This window comes from Caenorhabditis elegans, chromosome V (genome assembly GCF_000002985.6).
Source record: "Caenorhabditis elegans chromosome V".
NCBI lineage: Eukaryota > Metazoa > Nematoda > Chromadorea > Rhabditida > Rhabditidae > Caenorhabditis > Caenorhabditis elegans.
This window is the reverse complement of record NC_003283.11, coordinates 5,007,068-5,028,826: the sequence shown is the minus strand read 5'-3', so window position 1 is coordinate 5,028,826 and position 21,759 is coordinate 5,007,068. Positions and strand designations below refer to the sequence as shown.

General features: G+C 33.7%; 3 protein-coding genes, 2 non-coding genes and 1 pseudogene across 7 annotated transcripts; 1 reads left to right on the top strand and 5 right to left on the bottom strand.

Moving 5' to 3' along the window:
- The first annotated feature begins 1,103 nt into the window (after positions 1 to 1,103).
- On the top strand, positions 1,104 to 5,121 carry cpt-4 (Choline/carnitine acyltransferase domain-containing protein). Its single transcript, NM_071947.5, has 10 exons — positions 1,104 to 1,200; positions 1,249 to 1,371; positions 1,737 to 2,021; positions 2,210 to 2,497; positions 2,952 to 3,145; positions 3,193 to 3,700; positions 4,144 to 4,308; positions 4,365 to 4,499; positions 4,547 to 4,735; positions 4,783 to 5,121. Exons 1-10 carry the CDS (start codon positions 1,111 to 1,113, stop codon positions 5,050 to 5,052), a joined length of 2,247 nt encoding a protein of 748 aa, NP_504348.1. The 5' UTR covers positions 1,104 to 1,110; the 3' UTR covers positions 5,053 to 5,121.
- A 1,342-nt stretch (positions 5,122 to 6,463) lies between these two features.
- srr-4 (Serpentine Receptor, class R) lies at positions 6,464 to 9,603 on the bottom strand. 2 transcript variants are annotated; one of them, NM_071946.10, is made up of 6 exons: positions 9,527 to 9,603; positions 8,169 to 8,217; positions 8,035 to 8,112; positions 7,425 to 7,775; positions 7,099 to 7,270; positions 6,464 to 7,047 (listed from the first exon to the last, which is right to left on the bottom strand). In NM_071946.10, exons 1-6 carry the CDS (start codon positions 9,576 to 9,578, stop codon positions 6,538 to 6,540), a joined length of 1,212 nt encoding a protein of 403 aa, NP_504347.2. In that variant the 5' UTR covers positions 9,579 to 9,603; the 3' UTR covers positions 6,464 to 6,537. The 2 variants fall into 2 exon arrangements, with proteins under 2 accessions (NP_504347.2, NP_001122976.1); NM_001129504.4 differs by lacking the exon at positions 9,527 to 9,603 and adding an exon at positions 8,645 to 8,773 and having other exon boundaries at positions 6,469 to 7,047.
- A 4,004-nt stretch (positions 9,604 to 13,607) lies between these two features.
- Positions 13,608 to 16,024, bottom strand: srr-6 (ABC transmembrane type-1 domain-containing protein). The gene is made up of 4 exons (NM_071945.3): positions 15,709 to 16,024; positions 14,801 to 15,229; positions 14,431 to 14,751; positions 13,608 to 14,125 (listed from the first exon to the last, which is right to left on the bottom strand). The coding sequence occupies exons 1-4, from the start codon at positions 15,831 to 15,833 to the stop codon at positions 13,768 to 13,770; spliced, it is 1,233 nt and encodes a 410-aa protein (NP_504346.1). The 5' UTR covers positions 15,834 to 16,024; the 3' UTR covers positions 13,608 to 13,767.
- On the bottom strand, positions 14,632 to 14,652 carry 21ur-14932. Its single transcript, NR_068718.1, has one exon.
- Positions 16,025 to 16,089: 65 nt separating the features above from the next.
- Positions 16,090 to 16,110, bottom strand: 21ur-13377. The gene has a single exon (NR_068717.1).
- A 1,014-nt stretch (positions 16,111 to 17,124) lies between these two features.
- On the bottom strand, positions 17,125 to 21,598 carry srr-5 (annotated as a pseudogene). Its single transcript has 5 exons — positions 21,474 to 21,598; positions 20,475 to 20,903; positions 20,326 to 20,423; positions 17,817 to 18,034; positions 17,125 to 17,437 (listed from the first exon to the last, which is right to left on the bottom strand). Coding segments are annotated over exons 1-5 (1,183 nt in total).
- Positions 21,599 to 21,759: the final 161 nt, after the last annotated feature.

Below are 21,759 nucleotides of genomic sequence, written 5' to 3'. Positions count from 1 at the left end.
AAAAAAAGTTTTAAAGAAAAATATATTTGAAGATTGTGACGAAATGTAAAACGACGGATATAAAAGTGACGTTAACGAGTTTTTAAAAAAATTCCAAATTTTTTACTTTAACTTCAATGTGGCCAGTGTCATTTTTTGCAATTTCCACCTTTATCGACAAAATTTACTGCTATTTTTCAGTTTTTTGTGTTCAGATTTTTGTGTTTAGCGTATTTATTAAATTTTTCGGAAAATGGAAAAGTTGCATAAGAAATGGTGAGCTTTTTTCACATTATTTTCCAGAAAGTAAATAAAATCTAAAGCAAATTAGAGAACGTTTTGACATTGTTTTTCAGGTTTGGAGCCGCAAAAAAAGAAACCGAAAAAGGTAAATTTGAAAAATTGTTTTTGATCTCCTCGTAATGTTTTACACTCAACTTGATGAAATTACCAAAACTTTCAAATTTAAAAAATTTCATATTACTATGCCTGTGCAAGATTAATGGAGGCTGGAATGCAGTCTGCCAGTCTAATTTTCAGTGTGCAGGACTAATAATCTATTACAGTTAGCAAATCTCCTAGAAAACGCATTAAAAGATGAATAGAATAAAGTTCGGCACTTCAGATCTCGTCTCCATCTCCAATTCTATGGATTTGTTTCTAAGACCGAAAAATGTATGAATACAAAGTATTTTGCAAAGACTTCCAAATAGCTACTTTCATGATGACCAGCACTAAGATTTGAACACAATGTAAACACAAATCGCTACCACTTTTGCATACAAACATATTTGCTCCCAGAAACAACTATCTTCCCGTTTTCTTTCCGTTCTCATGCACCCTTCCGCTCATCCCTTGAGAACCATCTCCTCTTTTCCACGCTTTTGCAAATGAACTTTCTCCATACATTCGTCCACGAGACATGCTGAGTGTGTGTGTTATCAGTTATATCATTATCGCCGAAACCTCCCTATCAAATATTTCCCCTTTTCCGTAGTACATGTGCGCCCCGCCGTCAGAATATACTTTGCCCGGGCCTAATACTATAAAAAGGCACCCCCTATATCATTGGGCGCAATGACCAAACGTTCAATTTTCAACCCCCCTTCACGTTTTTCTTTCAGACAAACAATGCCGCCAGTCAACAGTAAACACGAGTGGCCATATCCGGAAGTCAAAAGGTTTCCAGGAGGATTGGAGCGATTTTCCTATAGAACTTATGTAAGGTTACTGTATGTGTTGGGGTAAAAATGTTTCGATTTATTTTAGAATTGGTTTGAGAATCGACTATGGCCAATAAGACCCATTCCATTTTTGGCTGCAACCACCGCAGTCACAGCCCTCCAAGTCAGAAGCCTAGGGCTGGAACACATAAAAGAAGATGCTCAAAAAGTAAGAAACTTCGTAGAGTAGTGTTAAAACCGCAAAGCTAGGTTTTAACCTACATATCATAATTTTGAAAGTCGACCAACAAATTTTTGTTCTCTACAATTTTTTTTCAATGACAGTGCAACTGTTTACATTTGAACATTTCAACGGTTGGAACCTACAAAAAATTCAAATGAAAATTCTCGAAATGTCCACATTTTTAAAAAAAATTAGCAACTTATCAAAACTTTGACTGAAAGTTTTGGTAATTTTAGACTATTATAAGTGCAAATAAAATTTTAGTTAAATGTTAGTTTTGGTGCTTAATTTTCTGAAACTTTTGGTTAATTTATATTTATATTGAAGCAATCCAAAAAATAATTTTCCAGCTCCTCAAACCTCTTGCGATTTCTATTGGATCCGTCTACACTTCAATCTTCATTCTCCGCCACATTCTAAAATACTTTTACTTTTCCTACAAAGGGTATTTGTTTGAAAACCCAAAGAAACCATCAATCCGAACAATGATCTGGGGTGTTCTCCGGAAGGTTCTCCTGACAATCGCACCTCCACAGCTATCTTCATGTGATCGCCTTCTACCGAATCTCCCACTTCCAGCACTTCAGGATACTGTAGATAGATACGTGGACTCGATGAAACATCTTATGTCAGAGGTGAGAATGGAACGTTGATCACATAATTTGTCAGAAAATGTAAACAGTTCTATTTTTATTTTTATTTTTACTTTTTTCAAAATATGTCAATGACATGACACATTCTCATAATATACTTTGCCCGAGACGTTTCCAAAAGTGAAAGTGATAACTCGTTTTTGCCGATTAATGTTTTCGTTTCTTATCAGGAAGACTATGACCAACTGCTCGAGATGTCTCGCAAATTCGTGTCAAACGAGGGACGAAGCATTCAACGATACGCATGGTTCCTTCACAAATTCACAGACAACTATGTGACATCATTATGGGAACAATATATTTACATGGCTGGAAGATATCCACTCTTGATCAATAGTAGTGTGGCACAATGTACCATGTACGGAGAAAGTGATTTGATTCAGGCTTATCAAGTTGCCAGGTTGATTTATATTGAGACAATTGCGAATTTGGCGTTAGATAGGCAGAAGTATATGGCGGTGAGTAATAGAAACCCAGGATTCGGCGCCCGAAAATATTTACCGAGCAAAATTTGGACAAAACTTGATTTAATCAGCTCCCTTGTTTAGCCCAATGTTTATTTAATTTCTTACCAAAAAAAGTTTAGGTGGAAATTTGGAAAGAATTTGGATCAAGCCTAACTGATCTGGAAGCTGGGAAAAGTTGAGCAAACATTGGGCTAGACGTTCGTACGATTTGGGTAACCCAAGTTTCGCCTAAGTTCTGGCCAATTTTTACCAATTTTTGCCAAACTTGCCCAAAAACCTGGCGTCAAATGCCATGCCCATTTTGAAATTTCCACTCACAAATGTTATGCCACTTTTATTGATTTTAGTAATTTAAGACGTCAAAATGTGCTGGAATGTACAGAGTGAAGTTTAGTAGACTTTGTGAATTTACGAATATTTTAAACTATAAATAATAAATTTCAAGATCGGTGAGGGACTGATGTCAACACGCCACTACAGAAACATCTACAACGGATGCAGAATCCCGGGAAAACAGTACGATAGTTTCCAATGGAATAAACCAGCGAAACATGTTATCCTAGTGCACGACTGTACTTGGTACAAAGTGGATATTTGTGATTCCAATGGTCAACTCTATACGGTAGACCAATTGGCAAAGTATGCTAGACACACTGATACCTTTTTATGATTTTTTGATCATTCAGAATTGTGGCAGAGGTGATGGGAAGAGATGATAAATCAAAAGGATATCTCAGAAACATCGCCAGTCTCACTACAGACCGACGAACTGAGTGGTGTTCTAACCGACAAAAGTTCTTCTTGGAAAACAAGCATAATCAGAAACTTCTTCAACAAATTGAGACGGCCCAATTTGTGATGTCAGTGGATGGAGATTTGAATTGGGGAGTTGAAACAACTGAACAATTATCCAAATACATGAAGGATATGCTCGCGGGATCCGGCTCGAATCGTTGGGTTGATAAGACAATGAACTATGCAGTTGATGCAAGTGGTCGTGCCGGAGCAACGGGAGAACATTCCCCATGTGATGGAGCAGAGTTGGATCATTTGTGTGAAAATGTTTTGAATGTTGATAAGCAAGTTTTGGTATCACCAAGCACTGAAGAACAGTTGGAGATTATTAAAATGACGTTTACGGAGAAAAATAGTTTGAGATTGGCACAGAAATTGGATTTCCAAGAGGTTGATGGGGTGAGTTTACTGAAAACTGTTGATACATGTGGATCAGGGGTGCGCGGCAACCGGAAATTTTCGATAATTTCGGTTTGCGCGTCCATAGGAGGCAGTCGAGGTTTCAGGGCCTGGTGCCCGTTTGAAACATGCCTCACCTTGTCAGTTTCGTATTCAAACAAGAGTAGGTCACAGGAAGACCTTTCGGCGCCTAAATGGAACACCTATTTTTGGTAATTGTGGGTTTCGAACATTTTGGCAATTGCCAAAATTGTCTAAGTTGCAGATTTCTGGAAGTTTTGGCTATTTTCCAACTTGACAAAGTATGAAAAAAAAATCAATACAAAAATACACAAACGAGCTTTATAATATTTAGAAATCTATAAAATTTACATTTTTGGAAATTTTCTTTCTCGACATTAGGCAATTTTGGCAATTGCTCACAGAAAAGATTAATTTTTCAGATGGAAACTGAAGTAAACCGTTGTTTCGAACAGCACCACAAAGCCTCTGATGACCTTCACATGCACTCAATTGCATTCACAGATTTTGGAAAAGGACGTGTCAAAAAATGCGGTATTTCTCCTGACGGATTCTTACAAATGGCTATTCAACTTGCTAATTATTATGTAAATCTATTTATTTTGGAACTTGATCGAAATTACTAATTCATTGCCAACTGCAGGATCAAGGAAAATTTGTGCTGACGTATGAACCAGGATCTGTCAGATTCTATGCAAATTCGAGAACAGAGACGCTACGCCCAGTTACCGATTATTCTTGCAAGTTTGTCCAGGCTATGTTGAGTGATGAGTCAACGGTAAGTTGACAAACCCATTAGAAATTATTGCATGCAATATTTTCCAGCAAAAAGAGCGAAGAGACCTGTTGAAAAAGGCTTGTGAAGCACATGTGGAGAATTGCAAAGAGGTTATGACTGGAAAAGGAGTCGATAGGCATTTGTTTGTTCTTTGTGTTTTGGCAAAGGGACTAGGATATTCGAGCCCGTTCCTGGAAGAGTATGCTAATCAGAAATGGCTTCTCAGCACTAGTAACGTATGTTTATGGTGCATCGATTCAATGATTAAATCATAAAAGTTCAGATCCCAAACATGACAAACTCAGTTGACGAGGATATTTCCGAAGACAACATTATGCTCGGAGCATCCTTCGGCGCAGTTGCCCAAGATGGATATGGAATTTGCTATCGGTTTGCAGGAAATCGAGCGATAATGGTTCACATCACTTCCTACCACTCATCTCCAGCAACTGATTCTGATAGGTTTGGTCAACATTTGCGTGAAGCAATTCATACACTTGCCGATTTGTTCGACGATGAGCCAAGCAATAATAATGTGTCGAAAAATGTTTAAAGTTACTGGAGAAATGTGAATATTGTTTGTATTTATGGTTGTATTGTTATAAATTTATTTTTATGTTTGATAATGATTTCATTAATTTGTACTAATGCTCCCAACTGTCGTTATGATTTATCGGCAGGCAGGCAGGCGCGGTTTCAGGCCTTGACACCCAGTCAGTCGATGACGCAATATTGGTTCAGCGCGCGGAAAACCTGCTACACCCAGTCAGTCGATGACGCCTGCTACACGCCTGCTACACCCAGTCAGTCGATGACGCAATATTGGTTCAGCGCGCGGAAAATTGAGAAACTAGTATAAAAACCTAATTAGGGGATTTCTTCATGTTTTCGATTCACCAAGTTCAATTAGAAAATATATTTCAAATGAAAAACTGCGCGGCAACTTTTGAAAATTTTCATTTTTTCCTTGAGCGAAGTTTGTATAATTGGACATTATTTTATTTTATTTTTTAATACATACGTTTATTTGAACGTGAAAATAAGAGAAAAATAGGAAAAAAATATAAATTATAAAAATACGCAGGCGCTAAAACGCGTGATCTGCCAGGCATCCTCAAAATTAAAATTAAACTCTAAAATTTCTACGCCTTTCTCATCAGATGGAACGTTTTTCACAATTTTGTCAGAAGTATTCGAGCAAAATAAATATTATAACTAAGTTACCAATATTAAAACTAAGTTCTTGAACTTTCGAGAAGATAATTCAAGAATTTGCTCGAATTTTTCAGAAGGTTCTAGAAAAAAAGTTCTGGACACATTAGAATTGTACATTTCTTTCAGAAAATTCAAATGTCCCGCCGAAAAATTTTCTCATAAAGTTTGAATTTCCCGTATACCAGAAAATACCAAGCAAGTTACGCTAGCTTGTACGGAAAATTATCTTAAAAATTGCAGAATTTAATCAAAAGCTGTTGTTTTCAAAAAATTCAAAAGTACTACAAAATCATATGGAGCGATTTTTTTCTTCCATAAAACTGTTCAGCATGATCAAATATACCAGAAAATACCAAGCAAATTATGCTAGCTTGTACGGAAGATTATTTTTAAAAATTCAGAATTTAACCAAAAGCTGTTATTTTCAAAAATTCAAAAGTACGGCAAAATCATATGGAGCAATTCTTTTTTCTTCCATAAAACTGTTCAGCATGATCAAATATACCAGAAAATACTAAGCAAATTATGCTAGCTTGTACGGAAGATTATTTTTAAAAATTCAGAATTTAACCAAAAGCTGTTATTTTCAAAAATTCAAAAGTACTGCAAAATCATATGAAGCGATTTTTTTCTTTTATGAAACAAGCTTACACAGTTTTTAAACTTTATATCAAAATTTAGAAGACACAAGATCGAGTCAGAAACCAGAAAAAGTGGCTCAGTGCACTTCGAGGTATGGGTTTTTTAAAAAAGTTTTAAAGCTTTATTGTATGTTTTTCCAATTGTATTATGACAAATTGAATAAATGTTTTTACAAAAAAGATCAGTGTGATGAGCTGTATCCATTCGAATCGATCAACTTTTCGAGCATCATCAAGAGTGGACCCAAGTTAGGAATGACGAACATGGCAATGTTTAAGTTGTTGGAGTTGATTCCAAATGCGTTCACAACAAAGATTCTCGTTTCAGACTTTAGCGAGCGGTCCACCATGAGCCTATATGTTTGGTATACTTTCTGATTTTCCGCATTTTCAAAGTCTTCGCTTTCCATCAAAATTTTTGATGTTGCAACAATTTGATCTTGAACTTTGGCAGCTGGTAGCAAAGAGAGAATGATCATTCCGATGATGCACGCCAACAGGAAAACCAACATAATAGCGTATGGAACGGGGACAAAGGAAAAGAAGCTGAGGTTGAAGATGGCATTGATGATGGAGAAGAAGCAGAAAAGTGGTGCGACTTTTGCGTAGCTTTGAAGGAATTCGTTTGTTTCATTAACCAGCTTCAAAAGTTCTCTCTGGCGGTAACTGAAGTCAGCAATTACAGTGGGATCCTGAAATTGTAATTTGTATAGTTTATAAATGTTACGCTAAATATTACCAACCTTAAGCTTCTTATCCTCGCTGGCCTTTTGCAATTCCTTGTTGAAATACTCAGTCTCGCGGACCATAGAAAACTGGAAGAGGGCATAAAAAGCAAGACATGTCGAGGTGGTCATCCAGACGATGAATGCAAGAGCCGGGAACAAAGAGTACTTGTAAGCAGGTACCACAGCTCTGAAAATCGAGTTTGATGAACATATTGCCCTTATAAGTGATGGGATTCGATGTTTTTTGAACCCCTTAATTAACATTTATGTTCGGCAGGTTATGATATATATTATGCTACGGTAAAAATTTGAAATATCAAATTGTTTTCTCAACAACTCACCCAGAGAATAAGATCTTTTCTTGGAGAGCATTGAACAGAGCAGTAGAAACAAGTGTCGCCAACCATGGTAACGAGAAAAAGAAGGCTTTCTTTCTGAATCCACTATAATCATCGATTTCTTCATTTGGCTCAACACGGAGCACTCGTACTTCATTCAGCCGCTTAATGTGGTTTGGAAAACGAGCATTGGCAGTCCAACCCATAACACACAGACTGCAGACAAACGCGTGAAGGCCCATGAAACCGAACGAATTGGATTCGGACCAATTGAATGTTAGCAGTTTTCCTTCTTCACCAAGAAATGTAATTGCTCGGTAGAGCATGGAAAGTATCACGACAATTGAGAAAAGTCTGAAAGTAATTTAGAATCGAGCTCAAATGTTCAAAACTGTTGTTTTATGATAAGCTCTGCCGCAAATCTTTTTGGCAAACGTTCACATTTCAGTATGATCACCTTATTTTTGAATTGAAAAATTTATACCGAAATGTAGGAAAGTGCTTGAATTAATTTGTTTTTTTTTTCAAAATAATACAAAAAAACCACAACAAGGGATTTTGCAAACAATTTTCTACACGAAATTAACAGTTTTGCCCGGTTTTGCCTACATACCTTGCCAAAAATCCGCAAATTTTTGACCCATTTCCATTTTTCGCAGCCGCACAAGCCGTACAGTCAAGCCCAGTTAGTCTGAAAAGTAAGCAATTATTATTTGATTTAAAATTCAAAAATTCAAAAAAGCTCACTTTGTTGTATACTTCAAAAATCCCAGAAGATCGATTCCTTCCGACTTGTCTGAAAATGATCGTGGTTTCGACTCGGGACTGATCATAGCTCGGTGTTGTTTTTTTTTTTAGAAAAATAATTTTAATTAATTTTTTTTGGAATAAAAAGTAATTGTTTTTGCTCTTTATATACAATATTTTAAAGTGGTACAGCTCAAACAACCCACAAAAAGGCGTGGCCAAAATCACATCATTGATAAGAATAAGAAAATGAATTGGAACGGGGGGAAACCGCAATAACAATGGATGATTAAATTTTTTTACCTTTGAAAATTAAAAAAAACTATTTTTAAGACCGAACTTGGAGAGTTTAGACTCATTTTTCAGAATTTTAAAATGGCCAAATTGGAAATCTAACTAGTAAGTTTTGTTAATTTTTTTGATACTGATCAGGAATTAGTCATTTGATATAAAAAGAGCAAAAGAGCAGCACAAACCATTGATAAATGATGTGGGGGTGAATCCAAGTATCGAACCTTTCTCCTTCATTTTCTTTGAGTCACAGCCAAGGAAATATGTGAGCTTTTACGACGCTACGAGCAATTTTCAGTGTTTTCTTGCGGAGTGACTAACTAATTGGTTTCGGAACGGTAAAGCACAGACCACAAACGTGATGGGGAGGAGGAGGAGCTCAGGATAGTAAAATGAAAAAGCAAACTCACGACATTCTAGCCGGAAGTATTACCGGTTATTTCGCTGCTCATTTTGCTCATTTTTCAGTTTAGACATTTTTTTATTCCAGTAGTTTTCAAAAAAGGGCTTTGGGTGTAATCTTGCCATAATAAGAAAATGTTAGATTTTTTTCAAACTCTTTTTGAATTTTTAAAAAACATGTTCCGACTATATTGATAGTTTTTTCCATTTATTTTTGAAATGTTGACTGTTTTTTTACAGAAACCTGTGAGAAATAGTCTGAAATTCAGATTTTTTAAAAATTAAATTTCAGAGTGCATAACAGAGAAAAATGAAGAGAAACCAGTAAATATAGCAGGAAAATGCAAAAATGTCAAAACTAGGTCGTTCATTTCTGCGGGAATTTAAAAATAATTCAGTTCTTACTAATGTTTTGTTGCAAAATTAAAAAAAAACCCCCCATAAATTATTCACAGTGATTTTTGGTATATTACTGTAATTTTTTAGCTATTGAAAAACTACAAAACAATGGTATATATATTCGAACTTTCTCTGACATTCACTAACTTTAGCAATACATTCAAAAATTGAAAATAGCGAAGCTTTGTAGAAAATGTAGTTAAAAAAAACAATTTCAAATGAAAATTTCAAAGAACATTATATTGAATTCGGAAAAAAAAACTTACGAATTGAGCCGTCGACAAGCTCCTCCGTTTGATGCACCTCGTCAGTTTTCATTCCGTTCATGAACAACTTTGACTCACTGAAAACGTTTGATTATTTTTGAATTCACAAAGTGAAATGGGTGGCAGAAGATAGACAATATGTAAATGAAATTCAAAACCTACAAACTAGGAAACTAGGAAACCCGGCATGTTTTGTGCTCTTGCCCGAAATTGTGTGACTTGTGGTCAAAAAGGTGTCAGAAACTCTGAGTCATTACAATTCATGCACTTTTCTATTGGAAATATAACAATAGAATGAGAGATAGGAGAACAAATTTGTCATCATAAAGACATCTCTTCCGACTTCACTTCCAAATTGAGGTTGTGAAATTGAAAGATATTCTCACGCCAGAGATCATGGTGATGTGATAAAGGGGTCAGGTGTTGGTAATGAAAACAGCAGGTGGTAGGACAGCTTTGAGAAAAAGTTAAAAATAATTACATGAGCCTAACAATTTTTGAAATCATAATTTTCAAAACTTCTTCAAGTATTAGAGAGAAACTGTGAAAAGTAGAATTAATTTGAAATTTCTAGAAATGAAATTTTTCAGTTTTATTTGCTGCTTAATTTCTAAACATTTCAAAAAATTATGTTTCAAATCAATTATTTAAAAAAATTCAGTAACTTTTTTCCAAACTTAAATTTTCTCAAAATCCAAAACTACTGCACAGTCCCTCTCAAATTTTTTTAAAAATACTTCCAAATAATATAAACATAACATAACATTAAACTGCTCATACGTACTACCAGTTTGCAGCCACTCAATAAAATGGAGTTTGTGCGCAGACAAAAATACGAAAAAAGTTTTTGGTCGGACATTAAACGATTAGCCGACCGGACAAAACTGGTCTTACAAATGTGTGAAATGAATAAAACGGGACTGAATGAACAGAAATCACAGTCTGATAGGAAACCCATGTTATTATATGTTTAAACATCTTATTTATATGAAAAGGTGTGAAAATGTTAAGATAAGAAGCTCAGATGATTGATATAGTCGAGCACAAAATGCACAAAACTACAAAAATACGAAAAAGTGATAAAAGCATGAAACCCGACGGAAATAGTAATAATAGAAAAGATGTTTGAAAAATAGATAGAAGTACATGGGAAACGCTAGACTTACTAAACAAACATAACCTATTTTTTACTTCTAAAATCAAATTTCAATTGCTATCGGAAAGTTCAAAGAAACAAATTGAATTGTAGGTTACAAGGCTCGAAGTAAGATTATTTTGTGACTTGAAAGCAAAATGAGCACAGATCAATCCGAGCGACTGCAGCTGAGCCAACAAAATATGATATTGTGATGTTTGGTGCAGAAGGTAAGGCTAATAGCGGGAGCTAGGTAGTAATGTTGAAATATTGAAATGATGACAAATGTGGATTATGAGAGAGAATGACTCGAAACGGAGATTGATCTTTTGGCTCTGAGCAAGTAAAAGCCGGGATTAAAATTTCTTACTTAAAAATTAATACCCAGTGGCTGGTTTAATAAATTTTCAAAATCGTGTCTTATCTGCTAAAATAACCAAATATCATAGTAAAACATCTCAACAATTATTTGAAAATTTTTTATCTTTGTTGAAAAAAGTGGCAATTACTCAGTTTTTGTATTTTTTTTGTACTTAATTTGTTTTGGCCTAATGTTTCAAATTTTATTACTCAAACATTGCAGGGATTATAGTTTTCTCAAAAAGCAAAAACTCAGTAATTGCCATTTTTTGACAAAATGAAAAATTTTCCAAAAACTGTGTGAAGAGTTTTTCAATAATATAATAAGAATCTCGCAAGAATAGCAAAAAATTGGACCAAAAAAATATGCTGAGCCCATCTAATTTTCTAAAATAAATTCAAATCAAAATCTTTCTAAAAAAAAGGAACATTAAAAAATTCCGAAATAAAATATTAAAACCATTAGAAAAAAACAGTGATATACTCTTGTTGAAGATCAAAATGTGGTTTGTTGAACGATAAGTGATTATAACAGACTTGGCAAGGCCATTTTTCTAATCACATCATTTAATTGCGCAATAACGTGTAAACCATCATCAAAGAAAAACCATGAAATTTCAAATTCAAAGATGAATGGGAAATATAAGTCGCACAGAAACTACACGAGCAAAAAAAAGATTGCCAAAGTCAAATAAAAAGAAAAGCAAACACTCTATGATTACTTATGCCCTCCTCTTGCTCTTCTATTGTTAGAAACGTGAAGGAGGTTGTTGCCCCCTTTTTTAAAATTTCGTAAAGCTTCGGAGCCAAGGTTTCCGTGGCAACTCGCCACCATGAGCAGTGGCCACCAAAAATAAATTAAAGGGGAAATGGATAAAATTATCAGGTTGTATATCTGGCAGGTGGTATATAATGAAGGGGCGTGTCAACTGCTATACGGCAGTCACATTTTCTGTGTTCTGATGTTTGAAGTGATTAGGGGATAATTGAAAATATCTGAGAATTTCTCACGATTTTCTTATTTTCGAGAAAAAAAATTATGATTTGTTTTTGAGAGTCAATAAATGAAAAGTTATTGATACATTGGAACAACAGGTTTGGGTTGAGATCGCATAACTTATAGGACACATTCAGAATTTCGATAAGTTTCAGGAAAATTATGATTTTTACTTGAAATAGAAATAGACTTGAAATAAACTTAGAAATTTTTACAAAAAAATTATCATTGTAAACGCGATTTTTTTCAGCATTGGCCAAATTCTCCGTTTCACAAAAAACGTTTTTTAAAGTTCTTAATTTTTTATGTTTTGTTCAATTTTACAAAAATTAAAAAAAAACAATTCTAATTACAGATGAATGACCTACATAGTTCTGAAATTTTTGCTTTTTTTTGTTAAATTCATCCGTTTTCACTATTTTTTTAAATTTGATTTGAAACACCGTTTGTCAATTTTAGGTCATTTTTTTCGCAAAAAAATACAAGTTAATGTGTGATTATCACTTTTACGTCAATTTTGAAGTATAACTTGGCTCATAGCTGGCGCTTTTGCATTCACTAAGTGCGAATGACTCAAAAATAGTTGCCCCACCATGGCCATTATTGAGGGGATTGGTTTTGGGAAGGGTAGAACACTAATTTGCGCGGGTTTCTGGAGACCGCGAAAATTGAATATTTTCTTTGTACTGAAGAGTTTTATATTTTTAATCCCATACGAGCAGTTTTTCTGACATTCGGTTCCAATTTGAGCACAAGAGTGAACTGCGAATTACCAATTTTTTGAAACTATTTGGAAAAAAATTGACCAACTTTCCAAAATGTAGGCCATCATTTAAATTTTGCAAAATTAAAAGGATGGATTAAACGTGAAAAATTTTTCTACCACTCTCTCTCTCTCTCTATTTATGAGAGGAAAATGATCAATTTCATTTCTTATTTTTATAACGTGAGGAGAATTTAATTTTTAAGATATTTCGAGATTTCTACTTTTTTCTAATCCTATTGAAAATTGCACCAGGGGGTGTGGCAAATTTGCCAAAATTGCCGAGCTCGGCAAATTTTGAAGTTTGCCGCACACGTAAAAAATTTGGCAGTGCAATTTTGACAAAAACTATTGGTCTACAAAAGTTTAGTAAAATGGCACAAAATTGAGTTATAGTGATGGTTAATCAAAATTTTGAGATTTGCCGCACCCCTGGACCGCACTATTCGAAAATTTTAACCTCACTTCCAGCTGGGCAGGCCGAAGGCCTGCGATGCAATTGTATTGTCTAGTCTTTCAGGTTTGAAAACATTAAACAAAAAATTGAGACAAATAAATGAATTTTAAAATGTCAAAAAAAATTAAAATTCAAAAATCATTTTGAAAGTTTTTTTTAATATATAAAATCATAAAAAATTTAGAAATTTTCTATACATTTTTTTACAGTTGTATTCGATCATATCGACCCATTTTTTTCATCTGATTTTTTTTTCCGTTGAAATGGTTTTATGCTCCCGGAAATTTTATCAATTACACTGATTTGTCTCTCCCATATTTTACTTCCGGTCTTAAAAAAACTTCCAATTTTTGTTATGTACTCATAAATTTTTTGAAATTAAATTTTTTATTTACAAGAAAGGTATACAAAAAAATTGAAAAAAAGACGTGGAGAGATCATTGGTAGTATTAAGCAAAGTAAATTTCGAAAATGGCAAGAATGTGGAGGCATAACAAGAATAAATATTTAAACTTTTCAAACTATAAACTCAAATCTGAATTCCTTGTTCTACAAGAACTTTTCTAACAATTGCGAGTATATTTCCCAAATTTGGAATAAGAAGGAAGGCAAAATGAGCACTTGTTGGATAAATTGGAATGGCTCCAACAACTCGAATATGGGCAGTATGCTTCAGAGATCTGTTGATCATCACTTGATAAGCCTTGAATACTTCTACGTCCTGTGATCCTTCGAATTCTTCGCTGTCCATCAGTATTCTGGCTGTCTGAGCTAGGTCGTATTGGACATTGCTAGCTGGTCGCAGTGTGAAGAATGTTAGGCCAATTACAGCGAACAAATCAAAAAGAAGTACGCCAAAAACGACAGGGGGAAGTGAACTGCTGAATCTGAAAATATTCAAAAATTAAAAGAAATTTACGGAAAATTGGGAGTTTTTGAGTTTTTTTGTCCAAAATTACAGAAAATAAGAAAAGGGGATTTAAAAATTCAAAAAATGTACACAGTTCATATTTTCCAAAATATTTATGTTTTTTTATGAAAAGTTGATGGTAAAAATAAATCATGTGAAAAACTGTTAACAGTTTTCAATGATGAACTGTTTTTACATTTCGAAATCGAAATTTGTTTTTGATAAATTACAGTTTCATTTTCAATCATTTTTAATAAAAACAATAAAACAAACTCCACTTACCCACTGGCAATAAAAACTGCATTAATTAAACTATTGAATGCAAATAACGGAGCAACAGTAGCATAACTCTGCAGCGATTCATTGGTTTCTCTAACAACGCGGATCAATTCTGCTTGTCGATGACAGAAATCAGATAAAACTCCAGAAATCTGTAGGCGTCTTCCTTGTTTTGCGTCTTCCAATTCAGTATTAAAATATCGAATTTCTCGACTCAGAGAAAGATTGACCAGAAAATAATAAATGAGACAAATTGCAACTATGAAACATGACAGAAGATTTATAAAAACCATTGCGATGTACAAGGGAGCTATGACTGTTTTGCTGAAAAAATATATGAATATTTAAAACTGAATAATAAAACAAAACTCACTTTGCAATTAAAATTTTTTGAGCTATAGAACTCATGATTGCATGGCTCATTATCGCCGCAATATAAAATCCAGACCATATGAAAGCTTTTCGATGTGTGTTGGAGTAGTTATCCATTTCAATATTTTCCTTGATTCGTAGAGATCTGACTTTCTCGAGCCTCCCGAGATGCTTTGAAATAAACGAATTTTTTGTCCATCCAAAAAGACAAAGTGCACAGACAATTGTTTGAAGTGCCATAAACTGGAACATGTTTCCTTCTGCCCAGGCAAGTGATAGACATGCTCCTTCTGCTTTTGAGTAAATTGCCATTCGAAAGAAAACAATTGCAACGACGACTAAAGCCACTATTCTTGTCAGAATCGACTTGATTCGTAGGGATGGATTGAACTCGGCACGAGCAATCAGAGAGCAGTCGAGTCCGGTGATTCTGAAGTAGGAAGTTTTAGAAATTTCTCAAAACGTTATTATAGCTGCTCAAAGTTTTGAGAAAAAAGGATCATTGTCCAAAAATTTTACATGAAATTTCTGAGATGTCTCATACGGTTTCAGGCCAGTTTTAGTTTTTTGGAATCGTCTTAACTCTGGAAAGTACTCAATTTATGAAAATGACTTTTCCTTATATTGTTCAATGGCCTGGTGAAAAAGTGCCTACATCACAGCTCTAATAAAGTGAAGGTATTCAAAATTGTGAAATTAAAAACTATGTATGTCTCAGTTATAAGGAGTTAATATTAATTTAAAAAATTTTCCTAGAATAATTGTAAATCAGTTGAAAACCAATTTCAAGTTTTTGAGAAGTTTAATTATTTGCAAAAATGTGAAAGAATTCAGTTTGAAGAACATTATATAAACACTGAAAAAAAAAGAAATTAAGAATTAAATATTAAAAATTGAAAAAAAACTCACTTAATAATTTTACGAAATGGTCCAAGTAAAGCATTCTCTGACAAAGGTTCTTTTGTTGAAGGTATTTCAATAATAGATGGACACGAAACCTCGTCACCCACGACTTCAGGACTTGGAGTAATCATTGTTGAAAAAGTAAAAGTAGAAACACCAAAAAAATTCAAATAGAGCTCTTGTACAAGGTGTTTATATAGATGAATGTAACAGCAGGCGCAGCTACCCGTCCACTTCCGCGCCCTTCCTTATCTAGACACAAATCACGATTCGATATTCTCAACGGAGGAAGAGCTCAGGCGTTATTTGACTCTACAATTATGAAAGTGAAGAATGGAGCAGATGCAGAACGCGTTTTTATTTGTTTTTGCAAAGAATATCAATTAGATTTATGCAAACAATCACGGAACAATTGTCACTGCAGCGAAAGATGAGTCAGCGATTTTTTGAAACTGTGATTTCTGTCAGGATCAACAGAAATATGAAGAGAATGAATGCAGAGAGGCAAATATATATGTATTTATACGATAAAACGGTATTTTGTTTTTGAATGATTCACTATGAACCTTTATGAATCATTCTTGAGTTGATAGTCACAGGGGGAGTAAGTACTGATAATTTTTGATCTGTAAGTTCCGACTGACATCATTGTTTTATTGTGCAGATTATTTTCCACTGATGGCTCTGCCTACGCTGTTTATATTAGTCAGTTTTTGTTTTGTTTAGTTTTTGATCTACATATTGACATCATATTCATAATTATGGCTACTGATAACACAATTGATGTGTTCAATAATTAAGCTCCAGCTGACGTGATAAGAAACTTTTAGATCATGGGAACTGCGTCACTTTTATGTTAAGACTAATTGTGATTTTGTGGGATTTTCGTCTTTCTGTGTTCTACCTAATCATATTTCTAGAAATGCTGCAAAAAAATTTAAAGTTCAGTTTACAAAACTGCATGTTTTTTTCCGGTGTTAGTTGCCAACCGACTGAAAATATTAAAAATGCCTTCCATAAAAATTTTAAAAATTCTTGGTTATTCAAAATTTTAACCCCAATTATTCTTGAATTTTCGCGCGAAATCTCATCAATTTTTTAAATTTGTTTTGTCATTTCTTGTCAGTGTTTTTTCGCTTTTCTTCTACATTTTCATTCAAAATTGAACTATTTAAAAGTCCTCGCCACTTGACAAATATTCCGACAATGGCAAGAACTTCTAAAATACCTAAAAAGTGTTCCAAAATTTTGGAAAGTTTGATTAAAAAGCTATCCATTTTATAAAATTTTCCTTTAAAAATTTCTTTTCAGGTTTTTTGGAAAAAGATGATGCGGCATTTGGAATGTGTAACATTTTTTGCGATCCCATGCAATTTTTTCTTAATATTAATTTCCAGACAAAGATCACATTTCATACCTTATTCAAACAATCATTGGAATAAAAAACATAGCAATATTGACAGTTTTTGGATAAATAGGTATTCCACCATGAACTCGGAGCCGTGCTGTATGCCTGAGTGATCTATCAATCATCGTGTGATAAGTATTGACTACTTCCGAATCTTTTGTTTTTCCGAATTCCTCATTTTCCATTAGTATACGAGCAGTGTCTGCCAGTTGAAATTGCACATTGCTCGCTGGTCGAAGAGAGAAGAATGTGATAAACAAAACAGCAAATATGTTATATTTAAGAATTATTGATGAAATCGAAGAGTCCATAGGAAAATCATGAAACCTGAATACGTATAAACTTTTATATGTGGACATGGGAAAAGATGGGAAAATTGTAAAATAAACAAACAGTCATGTAGATCAAATTTGGTAATAAAAATTGTTAATGCAGAGAAAATTTGAGCCGTGGTAATTTGACGTGCTTAATACTATTTAAATTGCAGTATTTTAGCTAAAATCACGAATTAGGTGGGCGGCAATTGAATTTTTTTGAAGTATAAAGTTAAGGTCAACAATTGGAAATTTCTGATTGCTACGAAAATGAGAGTTTGGTTAAGTTTTAGAATTTTCGAAATATAGTTAAGTATGAAAATTGTCAAAATTTCCAGCTGCCCGCAATTGCGTTTTAAAAGATGAAAAAAAACTGAAAGTAAAAAACTAACCCAAACCACATGTAAGTACCATTGACACAAGCATTGAAACATGCAATTGGAGTTGTCCCAGTATAATCTCCCAGATGTTTGTTCGCTTTTCTGACTAGACCAATCAATTCCTTCTGTCTGTGACAAAACCTTTGTAGAGCATCAGACTTATGAAGAGTTTTTGTTGTCTGGGCTTCTTCTAGTTCAACGTTGAAATATTCAATTTCTCGTTTTAGTGAAATATCATTACTTATATATAAAAAAATACAGTTCGTCTGTCCATAGTTTGTAGTCTATGTAGTCTTTGTAGTCTGTGACGTCACACCCAAAGTCAGTGAGAGTTGTGGGCGGGGCCTGTCACCTTCGTGGTGAGACCCATCGTGGTGATACCCTTCGTGGTGAGACCCATCGTGGTGAGACCCATCGTGGTGAGACCCTTCGTGGTGAGACCCATCGTGGTGAGACCCTTCGCGGTGAGACCCACATTTTTGGCACAAAATTCAAATTTTCAGTGAAAAAATTTTGGCGGGAAATTCAAATTTTCAGTGAAAAAATTTTGGCGGGAAATTCAAATTTTAAGTGAAAAAAATTTTGGCGGGAAATTCAAATTTTCAGTGAAAAAAATGTTGGCGGGAAATTCAAATTTTCAGTGAAAAAATTTTGGCGGGAAATTCAAATTTTCAGTGAAAAAATTTTGGCGGGAAATTCAAATTTTCAGTGAAAAAATTTTGGCGGGAAATTCAAATTTTCAGTGAAAAAAATTTTGGCGGGAAATTCAAATTTTCAGTGAAAAAATTTTTGGCGGGAAATTCAAATTTTCAGTGAAAAAAATGTTGGCGGGAAATTAAAATTTTCAGTGAAAAAAATTTTGGCGGGAAATTCAAATTTTCAGTGAAAAAAATTTTGGCGGGAAATTCAAATTTTCAGTGAAAAATTTTTGCCGGGAAATTCAAATTTTCAGTGAAAAAAATTTTAGCGGGAAATTCAAATTTTCAGTGAAAAATAATTTTGGCGGGAAATTCAAATTTTAAGTGAAAAAAATTTTAGCGGGAAATTCAAATTTGCAGTGTAAAAAATTTTGGCGGGAAATTCAAATTTTCTGTGAAAAAAATTTTGGCGGGAAATTCAAATTTTAAGTGAAAAAAATTTTAGCGGGAAATTCAAATTTGCAGTGTAAAACATTTTGGCGGGAAATTCAAATTTTCTGTGAAAAAAATTTTGGCGGGAAATTCAAATTTTCAGTGAAAAAAATTTTGGCGGGAAATTCAAATTTTCAGTGAAAAACATTTTGGCGGGAAATTCAAATTTTCAGTGAAAAAAATTTTGGCGGGAAATTCAAATTTTCAGTGAAAAAAATTTTGGTGGGAAATTCAAATTTTCAGTGAAAAAAATTTTGGCGAGAAATTCAAATTTTCAGTGAAAAACAATTTTGGCGGGAAATTCAAATTTTCAGTGAAAAAAATTTTGGCGGGAAATTCAAATTTTCAGTGAAAAAAATTTTTGGCGGGAAATTCAAATTTTCAGTGAAAAAAATTTTAGCGGGAAATTCAAATTTGCAGTGTAAAACATTTTGGCGGGAAATTCAAATTTTCTGTGAAAAAAATTTTGGCGGGAAATTCAAATTTTAAGTGAAAAAAATTTTGGCGGGAAATTAAAATTTTCAGTGAAAAAAATTTTGGCGGGAAATTCAAATTTTCAGTGAAAAAAATTTTGGCGGGAAATTCAAATTTTCAGTGAAAAACAATTTTGGCGGGAAATTCAAATTTTCAGTGAAAAACAATTTTGGCGGAAAATTCCAATTTCTGAGAAAAATCGAGAAATGTCTGCAATGTTCCAGAAGTTTCTAGAAAATTCGAGAAAATTCCGGAATGGTCCAGAATTTTCTAGAAAATTCTAGAAAGTTCTGGAATGGTCCAGAATTTTCTAGAAAATTCGGGAAAACTCTGGAATATTCCAGAACTTTCTAGAAAATCCGATAAAATTCTGAAATGTTCAATTTCGTGGAAAAATTCAAGAAACTTCTGCAAAGTTCTACACGGGGTTCTGGCTCGACCCCGCGCTCCATTGGACACTGAAATGGCGGGAAAAAAACTTTGAAATCGCAAGAGGAATTTTCACGCAGCGCGTTGAAAAAAGTGTATGCATTTGCGCGTGACGGTGTTTCTTCAAGTTTTGATACTCCTAGAATATTCTGAAGTTTCAATAATTTTAAAAAACTATCAAAAATTGTTATAATTTTCAGAAACGCTCGCCAAAAACTTTCGGAAAGGACCGGAAAATGTTTCATATGATTTGAAGAACATAGAGAAAATTATACGTTCAAGAAATTTAGAAATAGTTCCAGGAAACTTGAGGTTTTAAGTTGTAATTGCTCAGAACTTAGTTATATAATATTTATGTTGCTCGAAAATTTCCGGTAACCAGGGAAAAAACGTTCCATCTGCAAAGAAGGCTTAGAAAATTTAGAATTTGATTTCAATTTTGAGTACGCCAGTCGGAGCACGCGCTTCAGCGCGTGCGAACGGCTGGTTTACAATATGATAATAAGCCAGGCAATTGATGACAATTACAGAAACCCACATAGTTACAAATGGCATTGTATAATACAGGACTGGAATTATTGAAGGGCTGGAATAAACGGATCAAAAATAATATTTTTTAGTTTTAGAAAGGTCTCACAAGCTTAAAAATATTTTTTCATTAATCGAACTACATATTGCGTGAGCCATTACACCGACTATCCATAAGCACGACCAAATAAAAATTTTGATATGAGACTTTAAACAATTGTCGATATTTTTGTTATCTTTCAGCCGAAGTAACCGAATATTCTCCAGACTCTCAAGATGGCTTGATATAAAATGTTTTTTGCTCCAACTATACAAACTATATGCATATTCGACAGACTGAACTCCCATATACGCGAACATACTACATTCTGCCCATTGAAAAGACATTGAGCGAGCTTCTAACTGGAATAGTGTATAGCATCGCAGAACGGTTAGAGCAATGATGAGTAATGGCACAAGTTGTGTGATCCATGATTTGAGGCGTGACACATTGTCAGTTTTAGATTGGGAAACTCGTGAGCAATCTAACCCGCTGAATCTGGAATTTTACTGGTTGTTAGAATTTTTAGATGCCAATAAAAATGGTTTGATGTTTATTGTCATTGACGTTGTCAAATTTTTGATAACTTAAAAAAATATATTTTAGAATCTTTCACATTATTGAATTTGTATATTAATATTTTAGGGTACAAACATAAAATACTGATTCAAAATTTTCCAGGATAATTTAACACTGTAAAAAATTAAAACGGCCCTCGAAGACCAAATTTTCTGATGGGACTTGATTAAAAATACTAAAAATAAAATTGAAAATAAAAACTAAAAATAAAAACTGCCGATTGCTGACCATTTCAAAAAAACATGAATTGTAAAAAATATTTAAAAAAACACAGTTCTATAGATTTTTAGGTGTACACATGTATTTTGTAATATAACTTTTGAAGATAAACTCAAAGAAATTTCAAAATATTTGGTATATGCGTGAGAAAATCACTCACGAAATACTGAAACAATTAAATTATGTAAGAAGAAAAGTAAATGTTTTGTTTTGACATGTTCCGAACAATCAAGTTTACAAAACCGATAAAAATTTTTAAAAATAGCTTACTTTAAAATAATACTATAAGGTCCCAAAAAGTTATCCTCTGTAAAAACTTCTTTGGCTGCTGGTGTAATATCAGCGCAAAACGTGCCAGGAGGAATTTTTTGAACTTCAGTTGACGACGTGAACATTGTTTAGAATAATAATAATAATAGTTGCCAATATCAGGAAATATCAGCAGTTTTTATATGAAATTTTGGTTATCCTAATCTTTATCACAAATCACACATTTTGGTGAACTGGTGTGAGAGCAAGCAATACGTGACAGGATATTATTAACCAGCCGCTGACC

Excerpts from the sequence above, each read along its gene's own strand:
- cpt-4 (NM_071947.5), top strand. The coding sequence starts at position 1,111 with ATGCCGCCAGTCAACAGTAAACACGAGTGGCCATATCCGGAAGTCAAA. Across the intron at positions 1,201-1,248 it reads GATTTTCCTATAGAACTTAT|AATTGGTTTGAGAATCGACT; the intron begins GTAAGGTTACTG and ends GATTTATTTTAG. Across the intron at positions 4,309-4,364 it reads TTCAACTTGCTAATTATTAT|GATCAAGGAAAATTTGTGCT; the intron begins GTAAATCTATTT and ends TGCCAACTGCAG.
- srr-4 (NM_071946.10), bottom strand. The coding sequence starts at position 9,578 with ATGAAAACTGACGAGGTGCATCAAACGGAGGAGCTTGTCGACGGCTCA. Across the intron at positions 8,218-9,526 it reads GCTTGTCGACGGCTCAATTC|ACAAGTCGGAAGGAATCGAT; the intron begins GTAAGTTTTTTT and ends GATCATTTTCAG. Across the intron at positions 8,113-8,168 it reads TTTTTGAAGTATACAACAAA|ACTAACTGGGCTTGACTGTA; the intron begins GTGAGCTTTTTT and ends CTTACTTTTCAG.
- srr-6 (NM_071945.3), bottom strand. The coding sequence starts at position 15,833 with ATGATTACTCCAAGTCCTGAAGTCGTGGGTGACGAGGTTTCGTGTCCA. Across the intron at positions 15,230-15,708 it reads CCATTTCGTAAAATTATTAA|AATCACCGGACTCGACTGCT; the intron begins GTGAGTTTTTTT and ends TTCCTACTTCAG. Across the intron at positions 14,126-14,430 it reads GCAGTTTTTATTGCCAGTGG|ATTCAGCAGTTCACTTCCCC; the intron begins GTAAGTGGAGTT and ends GAATATTTTCAG.